At 45.2% G+C, this 26,329-nt stretch overlaps 1 protein-coding gene across 10 annotated transcripts in view; it reads left to right on the top strand.

Moving 5' to 3' along the window:
* LOC135391779 (neuron navigator 3-like) overlaps positions 1-26,329 on the top strand; it is a 340,328-nt gene that overhangs the window by 80,228 nt on the left and 233,771 nt on the right. For all 10 annotated transcript variants that reach the window (XM_064622217.1, XM_064622221.1, XM_064622220.1 and 7 more), the window contains exon 3: positions 2,962-3,014. In XM_064622217.1, coding sequence (XP_064478287.1) covers positions 2,962-3,014 — 53 coding nt within the window. The remainder of the gene's footprint in view (positions 1-2,961; positions 3,015-26,329) is intronic.

The following is a 26,329-nucleotide window of genomic DNA, read 5'->3' as shown; positions in this document are numbered from 1 at the left end:
ATATTTCTCTTATATCTTACATACATTACCTTTAAACTCAACTTTTTTGCTTTAATTACCTCTATTTACTCTTACCTCTTAATTACCTTCAACTACTTCAGTTTTGTGTCATTTTCCTTCATTTACATTTACCCTCTTATCTTCTATCTACGTGTCCATTTATACCTGTGCCTCGGTGAGGCTTCACCATCTCATACACACACAGACCACACACACACACACACGTACATACAGCTTTGTTCCATTTTGACACTCCTATGCTAACACATTAAAACTTCTCCACGCACAATGAAAGACGCCATTACTTTGGCACGAAACACGAAAGGAACGGGGCTCATCGGTTGCGTCATTCGTGATTAATAACCAAAACAAACCGCAATGTACGCTTTCCCTTTCATTCCCAAGAAACACAATACAGAGAAGCTTCTGATTGGTCACCTCTAGTGACCTCCCGCGATGATTGGACAAGTCGTTTGAGAACACCGATGAGAGCCGGTCCTTCAGTGAGAGGGAAAATGAAAGCGTACGTAAAATCCGGTTTCTTTCCCTGATAAATCACGAACGACGCAACGAACGAATTCCGTTCCTTTTGTATTAGTATCAAAGTATCGACATCCGTTAGACGGCGCGGGGAAGTTTTTGAGCTTTATTGTCCCTTAAACATGCGCCGGAAAACACGGTGCTCGAATTAACCTCTCTCACATTGCTACCTTTCTCGGCCGGGATAAGACAATCATAAGGGGCAATATATTCTGGTACGCGAACCCTTACGAAAAATCACGCTGTCCTGCTGCTAGCTATAGCTAGCAGCAATTTTGAGACCTATAGGTCTCAAAATTGTGATCTTGCAGGAGTTCAAGAATGTAATCTCACAACGCGGAGCAATGTTTGGGGGTGTGACAACCGATACAATGTAAGGTATTTTCTCTGCAGAGTGAGTGATCCCAGAATATTCGGCTTTTCCGCATGCTCCAGCAGTTACACCCCAGACGAACTCTTCAAAACACGAATGATTTTGTAGTCGTTGCTGGCTATCTTCACCGCTAAAAATACGGTAACAGGTAAAGGCTCCTTGGGTTATACCCGAACTGACCGGGTCGGCGCGATGTCTGACGTCACAGTGGTGTCGAGACTTCGGCTACTAACGTTCATGTCCGTCACTTATGTAATAAGTCAATTGTTTAACATTTTCCTGAAATACAGCTTTAGACAGGATGTTTGCAAAGAAACAGAAAACATCTTGATGTGAAAGAAAGTTTGGACGGAATCGTCAGCCAAGTACCCATCGAATATAAATAACGAAAACAACATGTATAGCATGGAACAGCCAAACGAAACGTGCGAAAAACATTAAGCCTGAAAGACACTAACGATTCGAAACACCGCATTGCATTGTCGCATTATCTTCCCTCGTTTAACATTCCTTTGCTTCAGTCGTAACCCTGCGATTTCCAACCTTCTTACGTCACCATAATTTCCACCCGAACGCATTTCCCGTTTTCCCAAACGAGCATTACATTACGTAACGCAATCAACGTCTCATTCCTTTTTTCCTGTGCTAGACGACTGCTGACGATGTCGCATAACAAACAGCAAAAAAACGTCCAACTGGCACAAACATGAAAGAAGCGAGAAACGCTAAACGCTCTCGAAGGTTCCCGCCCTCGCCGATTGAGGGCGCTACTGTACACTGTGATGGCGGCTCCCTCTGTGAGTCTGAGTCACGTTGCCCTAATGCTCGATTCGCTGGGTGGGCCACGGAAGCGTAAATGTGTTTACTCGGAGAGGTTCTGAAATGAGTATCTCTTATTCTTGGCGAACGGCGGCGGGTCTTCTGCTATCGGTTGATTGAAGCCTGCCGGCTGCTTTCTGCTTCTTTGCCGGATTTTTGGGTGGTGCTCTAGAAGTGCATCCGACGTCAGGGAGAGTACTGGGGGAGTTGGCAAGATAGAAGAGGTGTCAAGTGTGTGGGAGGGGATGTTCGAGATGGGAGAGATATGAGGGAGATTTTTTAAAAGTTTTGTTTCTCTCCTGCCGGTTCGAGTGCTCTGGCTTAAATAGGCGGAGTAAATTGTTTCTTCGAAAATGTGATTTCAGATGCAGAATTAGTTTTCCTGTGCAGTGCTGCGATTTAGTGTTTAGCTGCGAAGTTTCAATCGGAAAAAGTCAGTTCTTCCCCCATTGGGCAAAGTTAAGCACGATATTTCCTAAAGATGCAGTCAGGAAAATGGCGTCTACTATCCACTAATGTTCTAGTAGCCACTATTCATATTTTATTTGGGGTAGTACCTCTTGCTGCAGTTGACGATAGAAGGTGTTGCTGAGCATGACTGATTAACGCAATCTAATATAATTGTTAACATTGTCGGCGTTAGGATGCCACCGTGAGTAACAAATTCTACATGAAGTTCCCAGGATGGCTGCAATGTCGTTTGTCATTTTTTAACATACTACGCAATCACTGTAGGTATACCTGTCTGCTGCCAGCAACGGCGTAGCCAGAAAAAATAATATTTCGGGAAGGTTTCTATGGGGACTTGACATGGGGGAGGAGGATTTCCCCTCGTTTCCTTCCCCCAAATGAGCTACCAAAGGTACGATCCCCCTTGCTACGCCGCTGGCTGCGAGAAAAGGCATATTATGTGAAATCTAATTGAACGCAATAATACAACTGCAACACCACATATTCTCATATTGTAAAAGATAAATAAATAAATAAATAAAAAACTGTACTGCTTTTGCGATTATGAATGGTTGCCATGGATGCCAGCAACCCAACTCTCAGCAATTTCACAGTGTCTGTTTTCTCTTTCATGGGAGGCTATATGAAATATTCATCATTGTACCTCTGTTCGTGTTATTAACCATTTGTTATGATTTTGGCAGTAACATGTTGTTGAATCAAACATTACGAGCAGGCGAAATAAATGATATAATCCGCATTTTTTGTTTGATTTGCAGCTGGTGCCAAGGTTCCAGACATCATTCGTAAGCCCAAGACAAACACCAGCATGGTAAGTTGCACCACTATAATTCCATCTATAGCCAACATTCGAGAGTGATTGCTGACACTCCAGCTTGTCCTTTTGTAAGCTCCGATTTGTCGCGTTTTATTTGCACCGCTTGATGCCCTAGTGGTGATACTCATACATAATGAACGAGCGTTGCAAGTACCCTTTCACGAAAAACAACAGCTTTCAACCACAAAGGAAAACAGGGACAGGAGAAAAATATGATGAAGTTACAACAGGCGGCAGAAAATGAAAGCCACACATCCATTATGCGCCATGTCAGTTTGATAAGATAAACGAGCGTTGTAACCTAATCCGCAGTGTATACGCATGCCTTTTTTTTTTCGTCCGCGTTTAAAATAAATAAATAAGCAGACGACACACAGCGTGGTACGCGGGTTTGTTTCGGTTTCTGTTTCTCTTTCTTACGTACGTGCATTTATTGCGCGAGTGAGCTCACGTATTCTGCTTTGCAGAAATTCAGTGTCGTCTATTTGCGCTGCTTCTCGTTTTTCTTGTTTTTCCTGTTTATGAGGTTACGGGGGAACGTCACCAGGGAGCGATAGTGGCTGCTTCGACGATGTTAGCGAATTGGTATAGTGCGAGTATGGATGAAGGGCGCAGGGGACGCTGGTGTAGTGGTCCCTAGTGACGTAAAGGGAGACAAAATATTAAAGCAGGGGAGGAGAGAGGGCATCGTGTCAATGTGAGAGTACGTGGAAAGGGCGAAAGATAGTTTTTGTCTTCGGAAGTTATGGTAGGATACGGGACGGGAAGAAATATGGGTGTCATAAATGTCTGGGCGTGTGTTTGTGTAAGTGTAGGAATTGGTTACCTTTTGGGACGATGGCATGTGCTTGCGCGCGAATTGCGTTAGTGACGCCGGTTGTAATTTGATAAGGGAGAGGGGATGGCATTGAGGAAAGGGTTTTATGGGAGGGACGTGATTCGCATGGAAGTGTACGTCATGTTAGCAGCGATCCGACACGTGCACCACACTTGAGGAACAAGCATATCTAATGCTGAAAATTTAATCTGATATCTGATATGCTACATACACTTGAATTGCACAGCCATCAACGGCCTGACCACGTCCCATGTAGGTTCTCGTCTCGTGACATAAACCCACGGACTACCATTACTTTTTTTTAAGTTTTTTCGCATGACCTCATGGAAGCGCGAGCCGTGCATGTGACTCAGGTGTTTACCAGCGAGGAGGACGTTACGAATCTCCTGGCAACTTAAAAAAACAAAGACGCGGTAATCATGTATTGCAGTATTGCAAGGAACATCTACCATCGAACGTTTAGCTTGTCGACATCGAGGTTGTTCGTTTCCTCTAGTGTCGTAAGAATTCTATCAGTTACCACGAAATTGCACCAAGAACCTGAAATAAAAACGCATAAAACAAATACGTTGGACTGCAGTCACGGGGCAAAAGTCGCCGCGCCATTTATCTTCGCAAGCGAAAAAAAAAGCGTAAAAATGCGTTGGTATCCTCGACGAAGGTGACTCACTGATGAGGAAAAAGAGGAGAGGCCCGTCCTCCCCCCTCGACGACTTGATCCGTGTTTTATTGCCCCTCATATCGAAATATGGTTGTATCGGTCCCAACATCCACGCAACGCAAACCACTATGGAATAAAAAAAATAATCAAGAAGAAACATAGAAAGCTCCAAAAACGAAACTGAAACTAACCGCCTTCGATGACGCTGTTGCACCGTGGCGACACCTGCTGAGCCTTTTTGGGTTGGATAACAAAACCGATGTGGTGTGTAAAGTATAAGGATCGGAGGGGTGACGTTGGAAGGTGACGCACACACGTGGTGCGAGTGGAGAGGAGGAAAGTGATTGTTGCTGGCCGTGCATGAAAATAGCGGGATTAACTTTTTGGAGCGACCGTTTCTCCCCTTTCCCTGGATTAGAAACGATGCAGAGGAGGGAAAGCAGAAGTAGAAATCGGGGGATCTTCAGTTCCAAATCCTGCGGAAATGGCATAACGTCACTACAAGTGATGGAACGTCGCGAGCATGATTTAGTACTCATCATCGCCGCTAGGGGGATGACGAAGGGAATTATAGCTGATGTAAGTAGAGGAGGGTATTAAAAGGGTGGCGATATTGAGATCGGGGAAGTCGTTTTGAAGACTAGAGGATGGGAGAAGACGCAATGCTAGGCGAAGTAGCTTTGAACTCCTGCACAAGGTTACGGTAAGTTCGTACGCGTACTGTTGATATTGTCATCGAGTAAGTATATACCTATCGAGTAAGTGCCCTATGCATTGTCGGATACTGTTATTTGCTTATCGGGTACGAACGCTTCCAAGGGGAGATTATACGCGCAGGATTACGGTGCATATGTATTGTCACCAAGTAGGAGAGCCACCTGCGGAGGTAGCACCCCGTTATACACACGGAAACAATATCTAACATACCGGATAACGCCACTCGTAAGGAGAAGTTGCATTTCGTACGTGCCCGTGCGAACAATTATCATGTTCCCTAGGAGTCGCCACGGTGGGCACGTCATCTAAGCGTATTGCATACTTTTAAATACTATTGTGTGTTTGACGTAGTGGAGTTTTGGATCCTTTGTAGACGTCGCGAGTTTATGGTTCTCGGGCTTCCGACGTTACACTATACCATGAAAGGTACAACGAAGAGGTACATCGGTTCATCCATTGCCTCTTTTGCTTGGCACTCGGATGTTATTGTTACCATGTTGGCCATTTTGGGGGAGCGCGGTTGCTATACCTCGAGTATTTTCGAATAACAATAAATCTGTAGCGTATTTATGCCGCTTCTTGAACTCCAAATGTTGAAGTCATTTAGTCGCAAGGTAATGAATGCAGTTACACATTATGGGTCACTGTTCTTGTGTGTCGCTTTTCGATCTGCTATTAGCCTACAATAACATAACTTATTCGAAAGAGTCCTTAGAATAAGAATACTTCGTGCTTCACTGTATAATGCGTACGAAAGCACGCGTTAAGAGATCCTTCAAGTGACGTGAAATATCACATTGTCGGCGATGTGTTTTCATTTGTAGCATTCTCTCAATGCCTATGTCAGATTCAGATTCTTTTATTCATGCGTACACATATGGCATTCCATTTTACATGAAGGGGTCGCGTACCTTTTTATGGGTACTACTTTTTGAAGTTTCACTTTGGCTCTTCATTTTACGCCCGCCTCTGTTGGTAATGTGGCGGCCCAGAAATATTCCAGGATTTTCAGCTCCGGAGGATGAGGATGTTGGTGTCTCGTAGGTGTCTCGTGCCTCGTAACATGCCCACATCTGCTTTTGTGGCCTTTCTGGCCGCTTTTCCCGGTACTCTCGGGGGGTTTGCAATATTTTGGGGGACTGTCAGGGGGTGCGGCGGCGCTGGGAAAATCCCTGTGTACCCCCAAATGACCCTATGTTTGCGATTCCAACCCTGCCGGGGGCCAGCAACTTGGTGGCAGGTTGCAGGGCGGTCAGGTATGCTGTCTTCCGCATGGAACGCTTCATACGGTATTACATGTCCGGCCCGCACTGTGGCGTCGCTGTAGTCCTAAAGTGACAGATTATCATCATTGTTTTCTTGCTTTGCGAGTTTTTTTTTTACTTGTTTTTTCCGGTTACAAAGAGCTCCTCGGGAACACTGGAAATGCCCCGACTGGTGAGATCAATTCCATGCGGTACTCGATCAGTCAGTTAGTCAGTATCTCGGTCAGTTGTCTGTTTTTTGTTTTGTTTTCGTTATCGTGCGGGCGATACTAGTTGCTGCCGTGGCCCGGTACGTCTTGTGGCGTAATAGATGTAGAGCTGTGGCTCAAAGCTGGTGTCTGCGAATTCAATGCCCGCTCCTCATGTCTCTACATAAGCAGGTCATCGTTCATTTTGACACAACTGGTGGTTCTTGAAGAGACAGAGTTTCTGCGCCGCTGCTCTACACCCGAATCTGGTCTACACGAGACATTTCCGCCATCAGGGGCCAAGTATCTCTCTGCTGTCGCTGGTTACTGTGAGCGTTGTCTGTTGTTCTGCGCCTTGGAATTGGCAAAAAAAAGGGGTTGAAAAGTGGGTGGTGCGGTATAGTCCATAATTTAAAAAAAAACAGTGCCGGGGAGCTCAAAATAAACGACACACCACACAAAAAACTGTTCTGTGCTTCGTGCTCTGTGTTCTGTGCTTTCTGCAGTGCTTTGTGTCTTGTGTCATTTATTTTAGCTCCCTGGCACTGTTTTTTTTTTAGCGTTTTTAATTTGGAATTAGCATTCTCGTAGTATACTTAGTAGTCTTGAATTAGTATCAGCGTTTCTATTTGGATAGTATCGTGTGTATCGTATTGTAACGTGTATCCGACTGTTTATTAAAAAGTATATTCTGACCATAGACCAACAAGCCTGCACACCCGCAAAGTAGATGTTACGCCCTTTCACAGGTAATGTGGGTGTATCATAACCCACACCCTTGTAAGTGTAAAAGTTTGAAGGTATTGTGAAATACACTCTGAGGGGTAGGTGTATTTCATTAGACCTACAAACATTTACACGCAAAGGGGTGTGAGTTATGGTACACCCACCTTATTCTCAAAAGGACGTAAAAAAGTTTAGAGGATAGTTACCCGCCCAACGACACCGAACATCCTATGGATGTACGAATAATGTCGTAACGAATTCGTACGTCCGATAGGTATCCCTCAGATATCCATCGGACGTACGAATTCATTGGGACATTATTCCTGCATCCAGAGGACATTCGGTGTTGTTGGGGTACAGTCGTACCTAATCCACAGACCCCATGCGATATATAATTTGGGACATATAATAATAACAATAATTTGGCACAAATTCGTACATCCATGGGACATTCGGTGTTGTTGGGGTATAGTCATACCTAACCCACAGATCCCAAGTGGTACATAATTCGGGTGCTAAACCGTATCACCTGTTGCGTGTGTAGTCAAAACGAGCCTAAATTTCGCTCCTGCGCGCACCACGTGTAATTAATGTCGCTCCTTTTCTCTCGCTACATTTATTGCGCAAGGCCGGAATCGCCCGCGATCACTGAATGAATCAGCCGCGCCTCCAAGTGCCGTAAATCACCGCGACGCCGAACCTCCCCCAACCCACTGGGCGTCCGACCATGTCACGCTGGGTTCAGGTCTGCAGGAGAGTAAAATAAGAGGGGGAGTGCTTCGGACCCTTCCTCATGCTCCCCTTCCTCGTTGCTTTCAATGTCTTTTTCGACTTACGTAACTGGCTGAGGTGAGATAGGGGGAGGAAAAACTGTTGATTGTGTAGCGGTGGCTGCTCGCTAAGGGACTGTAGTCTTCCCGAATTTTTCTCCTTTCTCAGTCTCATTTCCTTCTTTCCCGAATGAGAATGAGGTTTGAGGAGGTGTAATAACGAGGGAAAACATAGAAAAGGGAATGGGAAAGAGGTGGAAATAAGCTAAGGAGAAGAGAAACGAATAGATGCAAGGTTGCGTGACGTCAGCGCTCTTGTAGAAGACAGTATGGCCACAACGGGAGAGTAGGTCGGAAGGAACCATGTGGCATTCGCTCTCGCGTAAAAGGCTGGGTTGTTCTTGTCCCGTGACATCATTGAGGATTGCTTATTTCGAGTAAGTTGTGTTTTCTGCTCTTTAGATTCGTGTTGCGATTCCTGGAAACGCCTCGGCAGGTGCATGATGCTGCTTGAAAGATATTTCGTTTGGTGACCTCTGCTGATACATGTGCGCGTCACGTAACCGACAGCATCGCCATACTGATACGTCTTGATGTTAATTTAACAGGCATTGCTACTAGTTCGATCGCGGGGACACTTTTGTGAATGTGATGACATGTTGACCGGCATAGTAGGAGCTCAGGCAATGAAACATTGATGAACGACCCTACCGCTAGACTCTCACGTACCCCAGATGCATACTTCGATTAAAGACCGAGAGTTGATGAAAACGCACTGGTATCCCAGTGCTTTTAATCAGCCACAGCTCATTAATCGAAACGTCGAGCTGCATGACGAGCACTGTATCGTCAACTTGGGCATGAGGTGACGCTTTTTCTTGAAATTGCCTAGGCAGGTGCGCCTTCCGCGTCAATTGTGTAAGAAAAAGCGGTCTAACAGTTGCAATAATAATGAAGACAGATAGAACGGATGTTAAGCCACACGTTTGCGAGAAAGCGAGCTCAGCTGTACGGCTTTGTGCATGCCTTCTCATGAGGGTCGTTTTGGTAAACATTATATAATGCAGCAAAACTCATTTCATTCGGTGCGCGCGGCATTATACGCGTAATTGAATTTACGTACCATACTTTAGCGGCAGTTTCACGGAGTCTTATGGATTAAGAGGACAGTGCGCAGTAAGCCTTATTGCGAGGCTGAAGGATAAAGTCCCTCCTTGTTGTGCAGTCAACCCTCGCTATGTGAGCTGCCTAAACTAGTCCGAAATCCTTCGTACATCGAGTTTCTAAATGAATGGAAGGCATCAAAAGCGTTGTAATGAAAGAAAAGTAGACATCGACACTTCGTCCCCAAGTTGTACCAGCTAAGCGTGAGAGACAGTTTGCTGCATAGATATGTAAACCTGCATCCAAGTTTTGCAGCAAAGGAGTAGTAGACGCGTACAAATTACAAATCGGCGCCGTTGATACCGAAACTAATCCGTCTCTGACATCACTGCGGTCGTCTCCGCTAGTGAGGCAGTGCGAGAGAGGTCACGTGCTTACGGCTACCAATGGGAATGGCAGTGGCTCTCGCTCCTCTTACGCCAGTGAATGACACGTCCGTGTCCCTCAGGGTTTATATCTCGCCAAGCACTACAGATAGAAAAATAATTTTGTTTTGCTCGATGCTCTCTCGCTCGCGCAGTACAATGCGAGCGTGATGTAATGAACCGCCATCAAAATGTCAGAACCTCTCTAAACACTATATTACGGTTAACCATCTTGTGAGGTGTAAACGGTAGTAGATTAACCATGTAACGCTTTACTTACACTCCAACGTTTGTCTCCATGGCCATCGTCGTTGAACGTAAGGAATAGTAGTGATAGTATATCGTACGCCGTCGCCGTTACGTATACGTAAGGGATAACGTGGTGGTTCAGCGCAATGCGCAAAGTTATTCTTCTGTCTTGCGCGTGCGCAGAACTACCAACGCTATCCCTTACGTGATGCTTTCTCAACCCGTGACTGGCTTCGCTTATTCCTTTCATGGAACACGGTCGAAAACACTCGCAAATTCTCCCAAAACATGGTGAGTACCCTTTGTAGCCGGTATGGAAGCGTAAGCGAAAACGTGGGATCAACTTCACATATGAAAACAAGCTCAAGCCCATGGAGCTCCCCTTACGCATATCTACCGGGCTCTTCGCTCCCTTTTTTGCTTTCGTGCAAGCCACTGGACACCTCGAAGAGCTCTAAACAGGACTCCGACCTGTCGTCGCTTCGCGTTCATCATACTTCATCCACTCATTTTAACCGCTGTGAAGTCGGGTACGGTCCTGTGGCTACCACGGGGAAACATCCCACGTCATCATCATTTCTCCTTCATTTTTTGTCGTTGTTGTTGTTGAACACCAGCAGTGATGACGCGTTGGCACCGACTGTCGACTACCGACCGCTGCTACCTTGCTAGAGATCAACAATCGCCCTTTTGACATTTATTGACCATCGACGTTTGGCAATAAATACACAGTACAGTACGGGAGCACCAGGGCCTGTAGAGTGCTGTGGGCAGTGCCTGTAAGCCCGTTCGCAATATGACGGCCGTCGTTGTCGTACAGGCCACAGCGTCCAGCGCTCACCCCAATCGGCGCCCTCGTTGCCTGCTGTGCAACGTACCTGGGCATGGACTTTTAAGCAACGTGACGTGTCTCTTCGTTTTAGTCTTAAAAGTCTGCAGGTTCGCATGCGAAGTGTGTGTCACTACCAGGTGTTACATTCTTTATATTCAAAAATGTACCTAAAAAACATTTCACCTAAACACCTCAACCTGCATAGAGACGTTGGCATAGTGTTAACACCAGCTTTCTCCTCCGCGAAACGACGTCCTCTAAAGTGACTCACTTTTAACCGAGGTATTCCACCGCTGCTCCCCTTCCCTTTCGTCCACGGTCCTGACGTCATTCGCGACAAGAGGGAGAATACCGATGGTATAATCGTGGATGAGAGGAGGAAAGGGAAAATTAGGAAAGGAAGAAAAGAGTATAGGGAAAGGGTGACAGGGAATGTAAGGAAGGGTCGCGGAGGTGTGTCCGAGGCGTGATCCGACATTCCCCCACTTTAAGCCTTATTAATAACGGTTAGAAGTCGTTAACGTGCGAATGATTACGGGAACGTGTCAGCGGGCGTTGCGTCAGGAATCACGTGAGTCGGTCGTTTGAATGCGGAAAGGGACGTGCGTGCTTGTATGCATGCTTCGGTTGCTCTAATTGAGACGCTGTCACAATTTGCGCGTTGGCTGGATAATAGCTGTGTTGCCAGACTGTATGCTCGACGTGCAACGAAAAAAAGAAGGTTTTGAAATAAGACAAGGAGGATGTTTGAACTTTTTTTTTTTCATCTGGATGTTATTTAGCCTATTTATGTAAAATGCCTAACGTGACCGTAAGGGTGTTACATGAGAGGTGAGAAGTTTGCACACAGAACACATACGTACATACATTACGTACATAGAGATTATACGTATACGTATATATGATTAATTGCGAATTGATGACAGAAACAAGCGAACTCTCTGCGCAAGCTACTGGAATCTGTAATGCCGACCAGCATTCGAGGAAGACTATTCCATTTACTAACGGTGCGCGGAAAGGATGTCTGTGATAAGTGTAATGCGCTGCAGGGAACTGATATCGTTACCTTGACACCAACATAAAAGGAACCGGGTTCATCCCGTTCAATTCACTGCGAGGTCATTCATCCCTTGTGTCTTTCATGATTTATGAGGAAAAGCAACTGCAATGTGCACCTTCCTTCTACCTCTCCTCTTTTTTTTTTTTTTTTTTTTTCAGTCAATCAACCAATCAATTCTCTGCCTCTCCTTCTGAAGAAGGCCGACAGCGCGGAGCGGGCTCTCATTGGTCTTCTGAAACGATTTGTCCAATCATCCCGGGAGATCGTCTATTATCGTGCAAAATTTTGCTTTTTAATGTCCCCTCAAGGTACCGTAAAGCAGCAGAATGGCAGGTTACGTTGACGGCATGTTGCTCATAAACCTTGCGCAACAAGTTATGCGCGTCACAGGTAACGCTATATATATATATATATATTATTTTCCAAGTACAATTGCGGCAAAAGAACTCGGGGCGACGTCTGGTGGATAATAATCCCCAATTTGTCGAGCAACAGTGATCTATGTCTCCGACTCGCTTGCGGTTCCTGACGGCTACGTAGCGACTTATTTTGTTTTTGACACAGTGTTATGCGCATGCAATGTAGTTTTCTAGCCGTACTTGGCGAGCATTGCACAGTTGGTGGAGAATTCGTCACAGTGTTGGCCGTAATTTTCAATCTTGATTTTCTAAAAAATAATTTGAGCGCAATTTGGACAAAAATTATCACGCAAGAGTACCCAGGCTATCGAAGAGACAAATTTTCCGAGATTTCAGCTCTATTGCTTTAGAGTACCTTTAAAGTTAACTCCGTCGAAGTTATCATGGGATCAACTACCTTAATGGTGCTTAGTTCATGGCTTCGTACCGCGTTCGAATTGCACACGGCACTCTTGGGAAAAGACGTGGTGAGAACCGCGGTTTGGAATAAAGGACCGGGACTTATTTCGGAGAGATCAGTTTGAAAGGTCTGGAGGAATAGGCAGGGAAACGTTAACTAATGCTGCATATCCTAACCAATAATTTCATCTGGTTCCTGTGAAAGATCTGCGATAAGAAAAATATAAATCACCGAGGAAATCTGCCTAGCGCCAATGTGTACGATTGAACCGTTGTGACTGCATTGCAACATTATGAGAACTTTTTTAAGTATAATATATATATATATATATATATATATATAAAGAAAATTTATTACATTAACCTGATGATATGTACAGTGTAAGCAGTGAACAACAGTGGTACATACAGTAAAACCAGTTAATAACAAACAACAAATGACAGTGGTATATACAGAGAAACCAGTTGATAACATACAATGAATAACACAGGCAGATAAAAAGAGACAGCGATGAACATTACACACAATGAACCACTGAAACTATGAGGAAGGAAACCCGTACAGTGCTAAAATCGTGAAAAGAGAGAGAGAGTATAATACATAGTCCTTAGGAAGTGTATTGTATATGATCAAAATGTATTTTCTCTGCTACCCACATTATTCTGTTATTTTATAGGAACGGCACACAACAGTGATGTTCATGACTCCAGTAGGTATTTAATGAACAGAATATTTATTTCACTTGTCTACGAAATGTTCAAAATATGACAAAACCTGACTGCTGAAAAATCCCGGACTTGTGTGCCACGTTTAACATATTTAATTAATCTTATTATTATCCCGTTACTAACCTTTTATATTTCTTATAAAATTAGAGTGGAACATGCCTTCTTCGAATCAGTTGTTGATTGACTGATTAATTGTTCGCTGATCACAATCCTTCGAAGGGTGCGCATAGTACATGAGAAATCCGTTCTAGGGAACCTCACCAAAATCCAATAAGAAACAACTGCTTCTGATCGAAAACTGCGTTAATTCATCGAGATGGTCCCCAAGCAACAGGCGTACATGCACCCACCTGTAAAACATCGAGCAATAATTACCAAAGCACCCATCTCTACCACCGCGGAGATCCCCTCCAGAGCTCGAAGTCCCAAACCGTTTGACTCCATCTCAACTGACCCCATGTAGCCGATGCATAGCGAAGCCCTCAACCCAGACTGTTGCTATCTCCCTCTATTTTCTGATATACACTTCCATATAGCGAAAGAAAAGCGTACAAGAAGACGGCATATACGAATCGTTGGAATCGTTAGGGTGGGGGGGGGGGATGAATGGTAAATGGGGGGGTCCGATCCCCACCCCCGCTGCAGCCGCATAGAAATGAGCTTAGTCATGCACTTGCCACTATGTGGGAATTCAGTGGAAACTTCGGAGGGGTTCGAGGGGAAGGGGGATGAATTGAGTAAGCGATTGCCATGCCACCTGATGGATTGAGATTGGCTCGGATATTTGAGGGGCAGACAAGGGGGGGAGGGGGGTATGGTTTTTCTTTGAGCGTGCTTATATCTGATTGGCCGATTTTCTGCGTATTAGTGCATGGGAATGTATGGGTGACGTACAGTTGAGTCTGTTTTGGTCATTAGTTGACGTTAGGCTTAAGGTTTTCGTTGTTGCTATAGCTCGGAGTGGTGTAAGGGAAGAACGCGGTGGTATTGGACAGGGTCGTTTTGTGTGATGGTCCCTGTATTGCTCACGTGTTTGGTTTCAGCGGGGTGTATCTGGTGAGCCGTGGTTAACTTCGAGGTAATGGGATGGAAGGATGGGAGGATGATGGCGAAGGAGTTAAAGTGGAGTAAGATGGATTGTGAGGAGCCGTAGTTAGTGTCATTGTATGTTGGGAAGGCGTTAGGTTTGACAGTGGAGACACGGATGTTTAAATAATGGAAACCGAACTTTGTATGACGCGAATCGCTTATAGCTTCGACTAAACATCGACTATCCGTCATCATCATCACCATCATCATGATCAGAGTAAATGCGCACGATATTCATTGACTTTAAGTCGTAACATCATGCCGCTTTACTTAGAGCACCTCTCGTAACGCCAGCAATCGTTGTTTCCTTCAGTATTTTGTTTATTGCCTTAATTACCTTCTGAATGCAGGGTGAATACACGCGGCGAAGTCAAAATTCTTATAAACTGAATCCACATTGAATCCGAAAATCTCCAGGCATCAGCCTGGCTGGCATTTCCTTTTTTCTCTCTTCTCTTTCTTTTTCTTCTTTTTTTTTTTCAACCAGCTCACGTGGCATAGTGATGATCTCGTGGATGATCGCTTTCCACGCCGAGACTGGGAGGTGGCACGGGTTCGAATCCTGTCACCGGCTATGCTGTCTGGGGTTTTCCGAAGACTTTCCAGACGTTCGGCACAGTCTCCCCTGAAGTCGGCCCTGGACGCATACTAACCCCCCTGTCTCCCACTTCTTCTTGCTGTCCTCTCTCCATCTGTCCACGTCTGTACGCAGCTCACCGTTGCTTCGCGGCGCTAACACAGATTTTTTTTTAAATTCCCCTTATCTTTCTATTAAACATATACTCCGACCCCACCCCACCACGAAAACATGCGCCCTCATTCGCCATACCCGTGACGTCACGTGCACAGGTTACTCACTGGAGGAATCAATTCCGATAAGAAGGTAAACAACAAACATGTACAACACATTGGAAACAAAATTCTGTTGGCTGTGTCCTGAAATAAACAAAGAAAATGTGCTTCCGTTAAGGCCGTTCATACATAACAATTTTTCTTTTTCTTCTTTTTTTTTTTGTACTTTACGTCGTGAGACAACGATGTTCATGCGCGGCGCCGTGATGATAATCTGACCTGAAACGATTTTGGTATCCTGTGGGTTCGTTAACGTGCTAAATCCTGTGTTTACAATCGTTAAGACGCCAGTGCTAGCGAGAAACAAAGGACGGAGAGAAACACAGCCCTGGCACATGAAGTCCAACTTCGAAGTGCCGGCCGCGAAACTGTGAACTTTTCTAATTCCAACGTCAGTGCTGTGTTTCTGTCTGTCCTTTATTTCTCCACTGCCATCTTTTAAACTTGTGCAATGGGGTAGCATTCTGCTCAATGAGCGCAAGTCATCCCCATATCATCGTCATCATGCATCTCTCTCTCTCTCTCTATTGTGCCACCAAAACAGCCCGGTTTCGAACTCTTTTAAAATCCTGAGTATTACGAATTCCACGTTTAATGTCACTCATTGAGGACGACGCGACCAACTTTGTCGCAAAGATGCTGGCGTCGTCGGGCAGGTTGGAAGCCGCAACCTTGGAGCCAGTACGTACGTGGTCATGTTATCGTCGAGACCAGAGATCGGACACAAAATTTCCGCCTCTTTTGCGAGACCCTAAAAAAAGGGCAGAATCTACCGAGGTGTTTAGTCTATAACGTGTCACAAAATTTTATGTAAAAATCTGCTCGTCGGAATATTATGCGCCATTTACCTTCGGCGAACCTTTGCCACGACTTAACGAGTATTTCACCCATTTTCAGCTGCAATAAATTTTTTCAAGTTTAGCTCTGAAATTTTCCCGAGTCAACGTAACGTTGTCTTGTTTTCTTGTCCATTTCTAGAGGCAGAAAACGCATGTCGAATTTACCTCATTCCATTACAAGATATATTCTGTACTACAACTATAACATTCGAACAACAAAGCGAAAATCTTTCTTTCGAAACGAGCATATTGCCACAACTCCTCAGTTCGTGCAATGCATGAAGCGTTGGAAAAGCACGGTGACCCTCTCTTTCTTTCTTTTTTTTCTTGCTCACTGTTGTTTCTGTTAACTGTGGCATTGTAATATACTGTTGCTATCAGAAGAAGCATCGAGAAGCTGAGCGGGAGGTCCATGCCCACCATCGTGTCGACCCTATATCTTTCTTTTCTTTTTTTTTTTTTCCTGGCAGGTGCTGACATTACGCTAGGTAGCATGTGCCATAGTAGATCCACGTCCTGAGCCGCCTTCAGGGGAATTTTGCCGACACTTTGTCTGAAAACTTGCTGGAAAACCCAGGGAAAGAGCTCAGACGGAACAGCCGGTGGTAGGATTCGAACCCACTACTTCTCAGTCTTCAGCTCGGCCTTGGAGTAGCCACCACCAACAGCCATGCCACTGGTGCTTTTCATTTCTTGCAAAACAAAACGTTACGTTGCCGTGGCAAATTTAGGAGTTTAATTCGCACAGCTCAATTTCTCTCTAGTGCAAATTGATCGGTGATCGTGATCATCACAAAATATAAACAGCAGTCGGCCCACAATTTTTGACAAGTAATTTTTTTAAGTCGAATTTTGTGTTACTTTACGTGGAACACAACATGTACATAAAGAACAATAGCAGGCGCTGAACCGCACAGGTATTGTTCAGTGGTGTTCCTCGTCAACTAAGCACGGCTCAGCATTTTTTTATTTTTATGTTTTATCCTGAACTTTCCTCTCTCTGTATATTCCGTTCCATTTCGTATTCACGCACCACAATCGGTGCTCATCAGCGTGATTCCCCACCGAAAACAAACTAATTTCTCATTTATGAAGTCCTCCATCATAAACCCCAGTGTAAGGCATTTCCCTGTCTCAGCATCCCATTTTCAACCACCCTATAATTAACCGCGTAAATCACGGCTGTCCCGCAATCGTTGCTCCCATAACAACAAGAAGCGCAGCCAAGATGCTCGTTTAATAAAAGTTTCGAATCACCGCTCCGTTTTCAAAATGAGAAAGCGACTGTTTGAGAAGTTCTTTGTCGGGTGTATCTCGAGGGAGCACTTCGTCAGCGCGACAGTTTTTCCCCGGAGAATTCGGGCGTCAGTTGCACAGTGGGATCTTCAGGGAATATCTTCGCTGGGTGGCTGCGGGAAGAAGGGAGTGTGATTGAGCGCTTAATCGAGGTCTTTCGAGCTTCTCTTTTGGGGTTTTAGGGTTAGATACACTCGGAGATAAAGAGTGTTCTCGAAAGTGCGCGAAAGACGCGGTAGGTGTAGCATTTATGTTCTTTCTTTTTAATTGCAATCGTATGATGATGCCATTCAACTGACAGTGTAATACACAATCAAATATTCTAATAGCTGGGCATGTGATGCTGTTCCGCGAGAGTGCCTTGTGTAATGCTATAAGCGTTTGTGGTAAATGGTGATGTGATGTGATGTGATGTGAATAAAGAAAAAAATGGGGATGTAAGTTTCGACGAAGTCAAACTGGCTACCCCAGTACACTTAATACAGAAAGTTCAATCTGATGATGAGATGATGAAAACGCAAAAGGATGATGTCCAGAGACGAACATAGATGATAATTGAGTTCAACATGTAGGTCAAAAGTTCAAGAGCTGCGCCCAAGTTAAAGTGTCGGAATCACCGGGGGCACACACAGGACACATCACACATTCACCGTGTCATAGGATGTCCATAAGCCCGGTTGCATGCAAAAAGTCTTCAAGTGCCCTTAGCGCCTTGTCGGACGAAGGAGGACCTAATAGCTTCGTGATGTCGAAGGCTCGGGAGTCCAAACGAGAGAGGCTTGTCTCTAATGCCCTTCGAGCATCGATGTACTTCTGACACCTGAGAAGGATGTGTTCTACATCCTCTACAACGCCACACTCACTACAGTTCGGAGAGTCTCGCTTTCCGATTTTGAAGAGGAGACGTGCGCTGTACGTCCCGTCCAGATAGCTGTGGTAAATGGCAACAAAATATAGTACGAACGTTGTTTGTATTTCTTGTGTTTTGTTGCAAAAAACATACGTGATGTTGATGGTGATGATGATCACAACGACGATTTTCCATGATGATGGTGATGAGGAAAAGAAAGACACAAATGGCAGCTTGCACAAATCTGTAGCTCATCAAAGTTTTTCTTTTTTTCAAGCGCAGTGTTTACACAAGCCGTTTGTGTGCAAGTAGTCGGTGCTTCTGTCTCGTTATTTTGTTGTGTTTCTGTTTTGCTTCTCCTTCAGCTTTTGTTTCTTATTTTGCTTTCGTTGTTGTTTTCGCGAAAACTATTTAGTGGTTGTGGCTGTTGCTGACATGTTTCAAACGTTATTTCGCGATAAGAGTAGAAGAAAAAAATAAAATAAATAAAAATAGCTGTCTTGACCAAGGGGATCCCAATTGCGATACCTGTACAGCAAATAGGACGTAGCAGATATGATTAAAGTAGCACAGAAGTAGTTTTTAGCACCCTGTTTTCTTCCTATAAAACTGTTAAGTAGGCCAGTAAGATGCACAATGCGAAGTAATTCACACCACAGAGTGTGAATACTTCGTGTGTTGCGAAAGAACAACACAGTGTGTTGTTCCCTGTATGTCATAATTATCGCGGAAATTGAATTTAAAGTTCGCGGCAAAAAGCGACCGTGCGCAACGGTGGTGAAGAGCAGTACCAGCCTGTGATCTGCCTGGAACCTCGCGCTGACGCTATAAGGAGAACACTCGCAGATTGGTCTAGAGAAATGCTGTCTGCTACTTATTCGTCGTCTGCTGCTCTGCTGTTCGGGGTTCTGAAAAAGCCTCTCTCCTGCCTGGGTAAGGATTCGGCCGCTCCTTCTATCCCCAATTCTCCGGGAGAACTGGCAAAACTGGCTTACGGCGGCAAAGGGACAAGGCGCTGACCCCCGAACCAGACCGGCGAACCAGAACGAGTTCTTCTGATAATGTCATCGGTGACGTGGCATCATACCTTCTCCCCCTCGTAATACGCGGAGTGGCGAGTTGAGGGTGAAGGCGCGGACGCATGTTTATATGAGTTTCCTTTTTTTTTTTTTTCTGGGAAGCAAATTGCACACATCAAAACCTTTAGGGCCATTCGGTAAAATGACACACACACTTTCATCAGACGTCTTAATCTAAAAATTTTCTTGAAGGCACTCTGTACTCCTAAGTTGTTTGTGGTTATTGTTGTTCGGATATACGAAATCGCGATACCGAACAGAAGTAGTTGGGCATTTCATCGCTACGGAGATGAACGCGCAGGGAAGATACGTCCACGATCCGAATAATGCTAATGGTAGTGATGGTGAAAGGGCCTCGTCAGCGTTGTCGGCCTCACAGAGGTGGGCAACATCACTACTGACGCCCTGGGGGAATCTGCGTCCTTGGCCGACTTCTAAAGGAACTGTGCCGGTATATGTCGGAAAGCGTCAGAGGAAAACCCAGGAAAAACCTCGGACAGCACAGCCGGCACCGGAATTCGAAACCGGGTACCTCCCAGTCTCGACGTGACATGGCCAGCACGGTAACCACTGAGCCTAATGCAAAAAAAAATTGTGAGTATCATTGCGACGAAGAAAGTTACGATGCCAACCATAGATCTTGTTTTCAAGTCGCGACGTCACTTGAATTATCGTCTCGCATCTTCTTAAGAACTTTCTCTTCAATTATGCCATCTTAACAGATGACACAGTCTCCTGGAATCGCAAAATACGTTTTCCCTAAACAAATTTGTAACGACACACACACAAACAGACACCAAATTCCTCAGTCGCTGCTCGCGCACAGAAGTCTTCGTAACGAAAGAATCTGCAAGATCATTTATCCCGAGGGACGTTGATTGATTTTACGTGCACTGATAAGGTTTGAAGGCAGACATGCAGGCACGGTATATATACTTCTTCTTCAATTTATTTTCAATCTTAAATAATGGAAAGGAGTTCAAAGAAGAAAAAAAATAAGGGAAGAAATGGGCCCGCAGGCAACATTCCATCCCAACGCTTGCAGTGAAAGAGTGAACGGACATCTTTCTTATTTCCCGTTTGCTTGTTCTTTAGGCGCGTGTTCTTTTGACGTGCTCTGTGCTCGGGGATGGATTGTTTCACGAAAAAGCTGACTCGACAGGTATGTGATGGGGCTTGTAGATGATGGAAGCCTATACGCGAGGGTATGTATATGGAGATAATACCTCGCGATGAAGTTTACTGTGGAAACGTAAGAAAAGGCTGCGGGCGTTGGGGTGCCTGTCTCGCTCTAATGGATGGATTGCAAGCTGGTGCTTTGTTTACACTAATCGATTAGTCAATATTCGTGTTTATCGCACCTGGTGCACAGCTACTGCTACAGAGATTGATTACGCGTTCGTTAGGTTGTCGATAAATTTGCATTTTCTGTTGTTTTCTTTTCATTCCTCTATTATGTTTGCTTTGTGGTTGCACACTATTGTTGGAGGCGCAGCGTAGGACGGTACATATGCATGCGTGTGTGTGGGGGGGGGGGGGGGGGAGTGGTAAACAATTTCTCGAAAATTCACGGTAAAATTACCTTCATATTATGTACAGGTATACAGGTAGTTGACAGGAGAAAAGTACCTCTCTCGCAATACTAAGCTTCGACGCCACCACCACCAATGGACACCAATGTGCAGATCTTTTTCCTTTTTCTATGTGTGTGCGTATGCTATGTCCAGTGTCCAGATCGGTGATAACGTCAACAGTCGATGGCAACACATTCGCCATTTTTGCTTATTGGAAAATCTCGAATCTTACTGGGATTAGCTGGGAGTACTGAGAGGCTGGCGGCTACCTGGTGAAGATTCATAGTGCAAGAAAAGCCTGAGCTTCAGGACACGTAAAAGTCGACACACACGAAGGCTTGTGTGCACCAATATGTGTGCGCCATGTTTTACCTGTCCTCAAGCTCAATGTTTTCTTGCATTATGTTACTGCGATTACTTGCGTCACCACGAAAAGACAGGGATAATCTTTACCTGAACCAGAGATTTTCCCAGAAACCTCCACACACTCCAAACAGTCCCGAAACGTTTCACCCCCCCCCCCCCTTCATATAACCTGCTAGAAACACCAAGAAGGCAGGGAAAGTCATCATGCGCATTGTCAAAACTGGATACCACATCCCTAATATCAGGATGATGTGAAGTGCGATGCCTGGTATGATGATATACCAAAAGGCATGCTCATATACAGTTTCCTGTGATTGATTGCAGCCCAAGTGAATTACACCCTGCACTTCAACCATAATTTTGGAAGCACTGCAGCGCTAGAACGAAACGCGCCATGAAATCAACGACCATGCATCACATTTGAACGCTCTTTACAGCGCTCACAATTTCACAATTTTCAAAATCACTCTCTATGCGGTCCTGGTTATACGGCTTCTATTTAACGTCGGACACATTAAAACGTTCCGAAGAGGCTCCAGTTTTCGCACTTGAGCTGCTCTCCAACGACTACAGGCCCATTAACCTCGCAGGCGGCCCTTTATGAATTTATGAGGCGCCATTTAATGGCCCTCGGAAATATTAGCGCCCTCGAAGCCGGAGTAACGTCCGTCCGGGGCGCCCGATGATCTGTTTACTCCCGTATTTGTGGACAAAGATTGCGTCGTGGCTGCGCGAGCTTATCTCTGCCACCTGGGATTATCCTCTTAGGCTGTCAACATTGAAATCCGCTATTTCCGCTTGACCTTTCCTGGTGGTCACAACGAGATTGGGCCTCGATTGGCGGCGTTAGTGTACGTGTTGAACTTTATTAAGCTCGGTAATATGATCATTGTTAGGTGGAGAAAGTTGTACAACGATCTGAAACTCCTTTCGTGGAATACAGTTATCTTAACGGGGTTACGACAGGTCGTCCCTGGTTATCCCAGATAAACGTAAAAGACAGTTCTTTGCACCGTTGTGAACCGGCATCGAAAGTTTTACGGCGAAGAGGGTAATAGAAGCGGAGAAAATGTACACAGCGAATACCGAAACTCATGCTGCTCTGACGTCACAATCCTCGCCGCCGCCAGTGAGGCAGCGCACGAGAAGTCACGTGCTTAGCACTGCCAATGGGAACGGACGCAACTCTGAGCACTGTGACGTCCGTGCTTTGCTTGGGAATGTGTTCGAGGGCTTGTATCTCATCAGGTACGGCACCTAGAAGTATAATTCTTCTTTTCCTCAGTATTCTGGCGTGCAGTACAATGCGTCCATGTTATGACGGACCACATCTTTGAAGGTGTCCCAACCTCCTTTAAAGTGAGACTCCACAACAAGATCACCACAGAGGTTGTCGTGAATCCGTAATTTTGGGGATGTCATGAACGTGTGTACGAACTATCTCGATCCAAAGCTGCGCAGATTTTACTCAAACGAATTATTACGCAGCGAGCGCTTCGCCTCTGTGAAGGGAGAGGGCGCTGAAAGCAACACACCGCTGACATGATCCAGCGCCCGGCGTAGGAGAAAGAATGCAGGCTTGAAAGCAGACGACAATGCTGGGTGACGTCACGGAATCCTCCTTTTCATTCCGAGGAATTCAAGGGAATGGAATTATCAGAAATCTTCATTCCTCGGAGTGGAATGGTTCATCCCATTCCGCAACCCTGACTGATATTATACACATAAATACTTAGGTACAACAGCAAGTAGGAGGTACATCGCGAACAGTATTCTGCAACAATGTTTTTTTTTTTTTTTTTTTTTCTAATAATAATCATTCGAGCTTCGCTTTTGCGAGTCCTACATTTGCACAGAAACATTGGAAACTATCTTTCTTCTTGTTCCTCTTGCTGAAGGGGAGTGCAAGTTGCACCAATCAGTGATCGTGCTCGTCTCCACAAACGTTCATATATATATATGGCTTCAATTTGTGCACTACCTCCGGGGCTTCCCCCCGTGCCGCTTCCATAGCCATGCAATGTCTGGATAACGGCTGCATGCACATGCAGCATCTTCATGGAGCGGAAGTCGGTACATACAGCCCTCACTGCCAGGCGCGTGCGGAGATATATCTCATATAGCTGATGGAAGTATTCATTCCTCGGAACGGAATCGGAATGGAATGGGTGATCCCATTCCGCAACCCTGATCGTGAAGCAATAACCGGTACTAAACCAGTGCAAGTCAATAGTGCAGCCCGTGCAAGCAAGTGCAGTAGTACAAGCCAGTGTAGCCTTCGCGCATTGCCCATCCGAGCCAAGCGGTCGTGCCGTCGACCTCATTTCCTGTTCATACTCTGCCCCCTAGATAGCGCGGCGTATTGCCTCACAAAAAGTTCTTATATAACAAACTACTCTCCGTAGAGGGTTGCTAGCTTCCTTGTACAGCTCTGGACAAGACTTTACGGAACACGGCAGTGGCGTATTTCTTCATCGGAGGAGGCCCCGGTAGCTATCAGGGAGAGATCAAATCAGAAACGGATAGCCGGCTATGCTCTCCATCGGCTCCTATTTGCTGATTGGGTGTCGCTCCAGTGGAGAAATGCGATGTCCCGGTGTTTCGTAAACTTTTGTCGCAAGCTGTACTAGAAAGTAGGCATGTTATGGACAAGATGAGAACAAGAAGCATCATTCCATTGATTCGCTTCCTTTGGCAGGTCAAACTCATGTGGTGCAATTCAATAGCACGTGACTTCATCTGGGCCGCCATTTTCAATCTCTTGATATTCTGGGGTGATGGGGGTGAAAGTGTGGCTGCTCTCGCGACCGATAAATGCATTATTTACCCAGCCCCGCCCCTCTGCATCACAAAGTGTTTCACAAGGGAAGAAACTTCGCTTCCAATTAGATTGGGAACTCGAAGCGCCAAGACTAAGGTCGTCCTCTGCATCACCAGGACGAAGTAAAGATGCGCTGTCCAACACCTGTGATGTGGAAGAAAATATAGAACATAACTTGCTCCACTGCAGAACATACAAACAGAGGAAACGTCTAATGGAAAGAATGAAGAACCTAGCTCACCCAGATCCCCTTCTGGAGTCACTCATTTACCCCACTGGACCAATGTCAACATGGCGGGCAACACAAAGCATAGTCCTAGATTTCATGAAGGAGAGTAACCTCTTAGGTGTTCCCTGACAGCAAAGAAGAAATACCCAACGCTGTGAACTGAGTGACCAATAACCTGTGATCAACTGTGAACTGGATCATCTGTGAACAACAAACCTGCGACCAACAAATCTGTGACCTGTTGTAACAAATGTGACAAACTGAAAGCTATTATTGTGAACTGTATGGTGAACCGAAGGTGATAACCAGATGGCACAGCCACCGAACTTTGCACTGAACGGATCGTCGCTATGTGTCGTGTGTCTTGTTGGTGTGTCCCGTTTTTTGTTTTACCCTTTGTGTGTGTGCGCGCGTCTTTTTTTTGTCTTGTCTTTTTTTTTCCCTTTCTCTCTCTCTCTCTCTGTGGCAACTTGACGCCCGTTTTTGCAGGCAGGCAGACCGCCCTCTCTTTCTTATTTTCTTGTTTCTTTCGGTAAACGATACCCCCACCCCCCACCCCCGCCAAGGCCAATCACAGAGTTCATTTGAAATCCCATTCAATCAAAGTCGCTTTGAAGTGCCTTATCATATAGCGTGACCTTTGTTGCGCGTCAGCATAAAGAACAACAAGTCAACGTTCGTGTTGTGCGAGTTCAAAACTGAACTCCAGGATGATCATGATAAGTTGACCCGACTAGGCTAATAATATCTGGCTTGTCATCTCCAAGTCTTGGCACAGTTGGGGTCTCAATTCAGAGTTGTGCCTAACTCGTTACAAGTAACTCGTTACTTGGTAACGGTTACTTTTTTTGGTAACGAAGTAACGATTCAGTTACTTCTTAAAATATGGTAATAGTAACGGAATCAGTTACAAAAATTGGTAACTCGTTACCGACGTTACTCGTTCCTTTTGTTCACTGTGGGGGAGCACATTTGGGCACTCCGTGTGGCGCAATGCGTGCACATCTGACCTGCGTGACCCCCGACCATGTGTGACTCATAGTATTTGCAGTCCCTCGCTGCATGTGTTGTTGTCTTTTCTCTTGTTTCCGTAATCTCCGACCATCACTCCTTCCCAAGAATAGGCACCAATTGTGCTATGGCTACAAAAACCGCGTTTCGACTTCTAGCCTTTTCTTGTCTTTACTAAGCTTCTGAGCGCCCTAAATTATGACGCAACCCCTCGTGTGTTTTTGGGAACCGTTGGTGATCGGTGGCACGAAAACCGGTGTCTTTTCTTGTGTTTTCGTAATCTCTGATCACCCCCACTTAGGAAATAAGGGAGAAGGTCCAGGCAAGCTGATATAGAATCATGGTAAGGGGCCGAGAGACACGGAACACGAAGGACGGACGACAAATTCTCAGACTCAGCAAAAGGTTTATTACAATAACCCAAACTATATACCCAAGACGTGACACAGAAGGGGAACAAGACAAAACGGAGGGTCACTAATCACGTTGCCACGTGTGGTGATCAGCTTCTTTTGAAGTGCAATTCCTCATTAATAAAGAGTTGAGGACAAGTGACGGCATGTTTGTTGGCTCCTTTAACTATGCGGCGGTAACGTAAAAGTAACTCGTTACCTGTGAGTAACGAGAACTCGTTACTTTTCTATGTTGGTAACGAGTAACGTATTTAGTTACTTTTTTCTGAAGTAACTGGTAACGGTATTTAGTTACTTTTTTTTGGTAACGGGCACAAGTCTGGGTCTCATGCACCACGATTCAGTGATGGTTATGTGTATTGGGAGCATACCGCATTTTTGCGTCTATTTTTCTTGTACTTCCCTCTAGTTAGCTAGAATTTTCTCAAGGCAGAGAATGTACATGAAAGCAGTGGATATGGCTTTCCATTCATTGCTTCGAGACGCTGCAGAGACAGTATGCGCAAAA

Source organism: Ornithodoros turicata, chromosome 4 (genome assembly GCF_037126465.1).
Source record: "Ornithodoros turicata isolate Travis chromosome 4, ASM3712646v1, whole genome shotgun sequence".
Lineage (NCBI taxonomy): Eukaryota > Metazoa > Arthropoda > Arachnida > Ixodida > Argasidae > Ornithodoros > Ornithodoros turicata.
The sequence above is the reverse complement of the archived record's forward strand: the minus strand, read 5'-3'. Positions and strand labels throughout refer to the sequence as shown.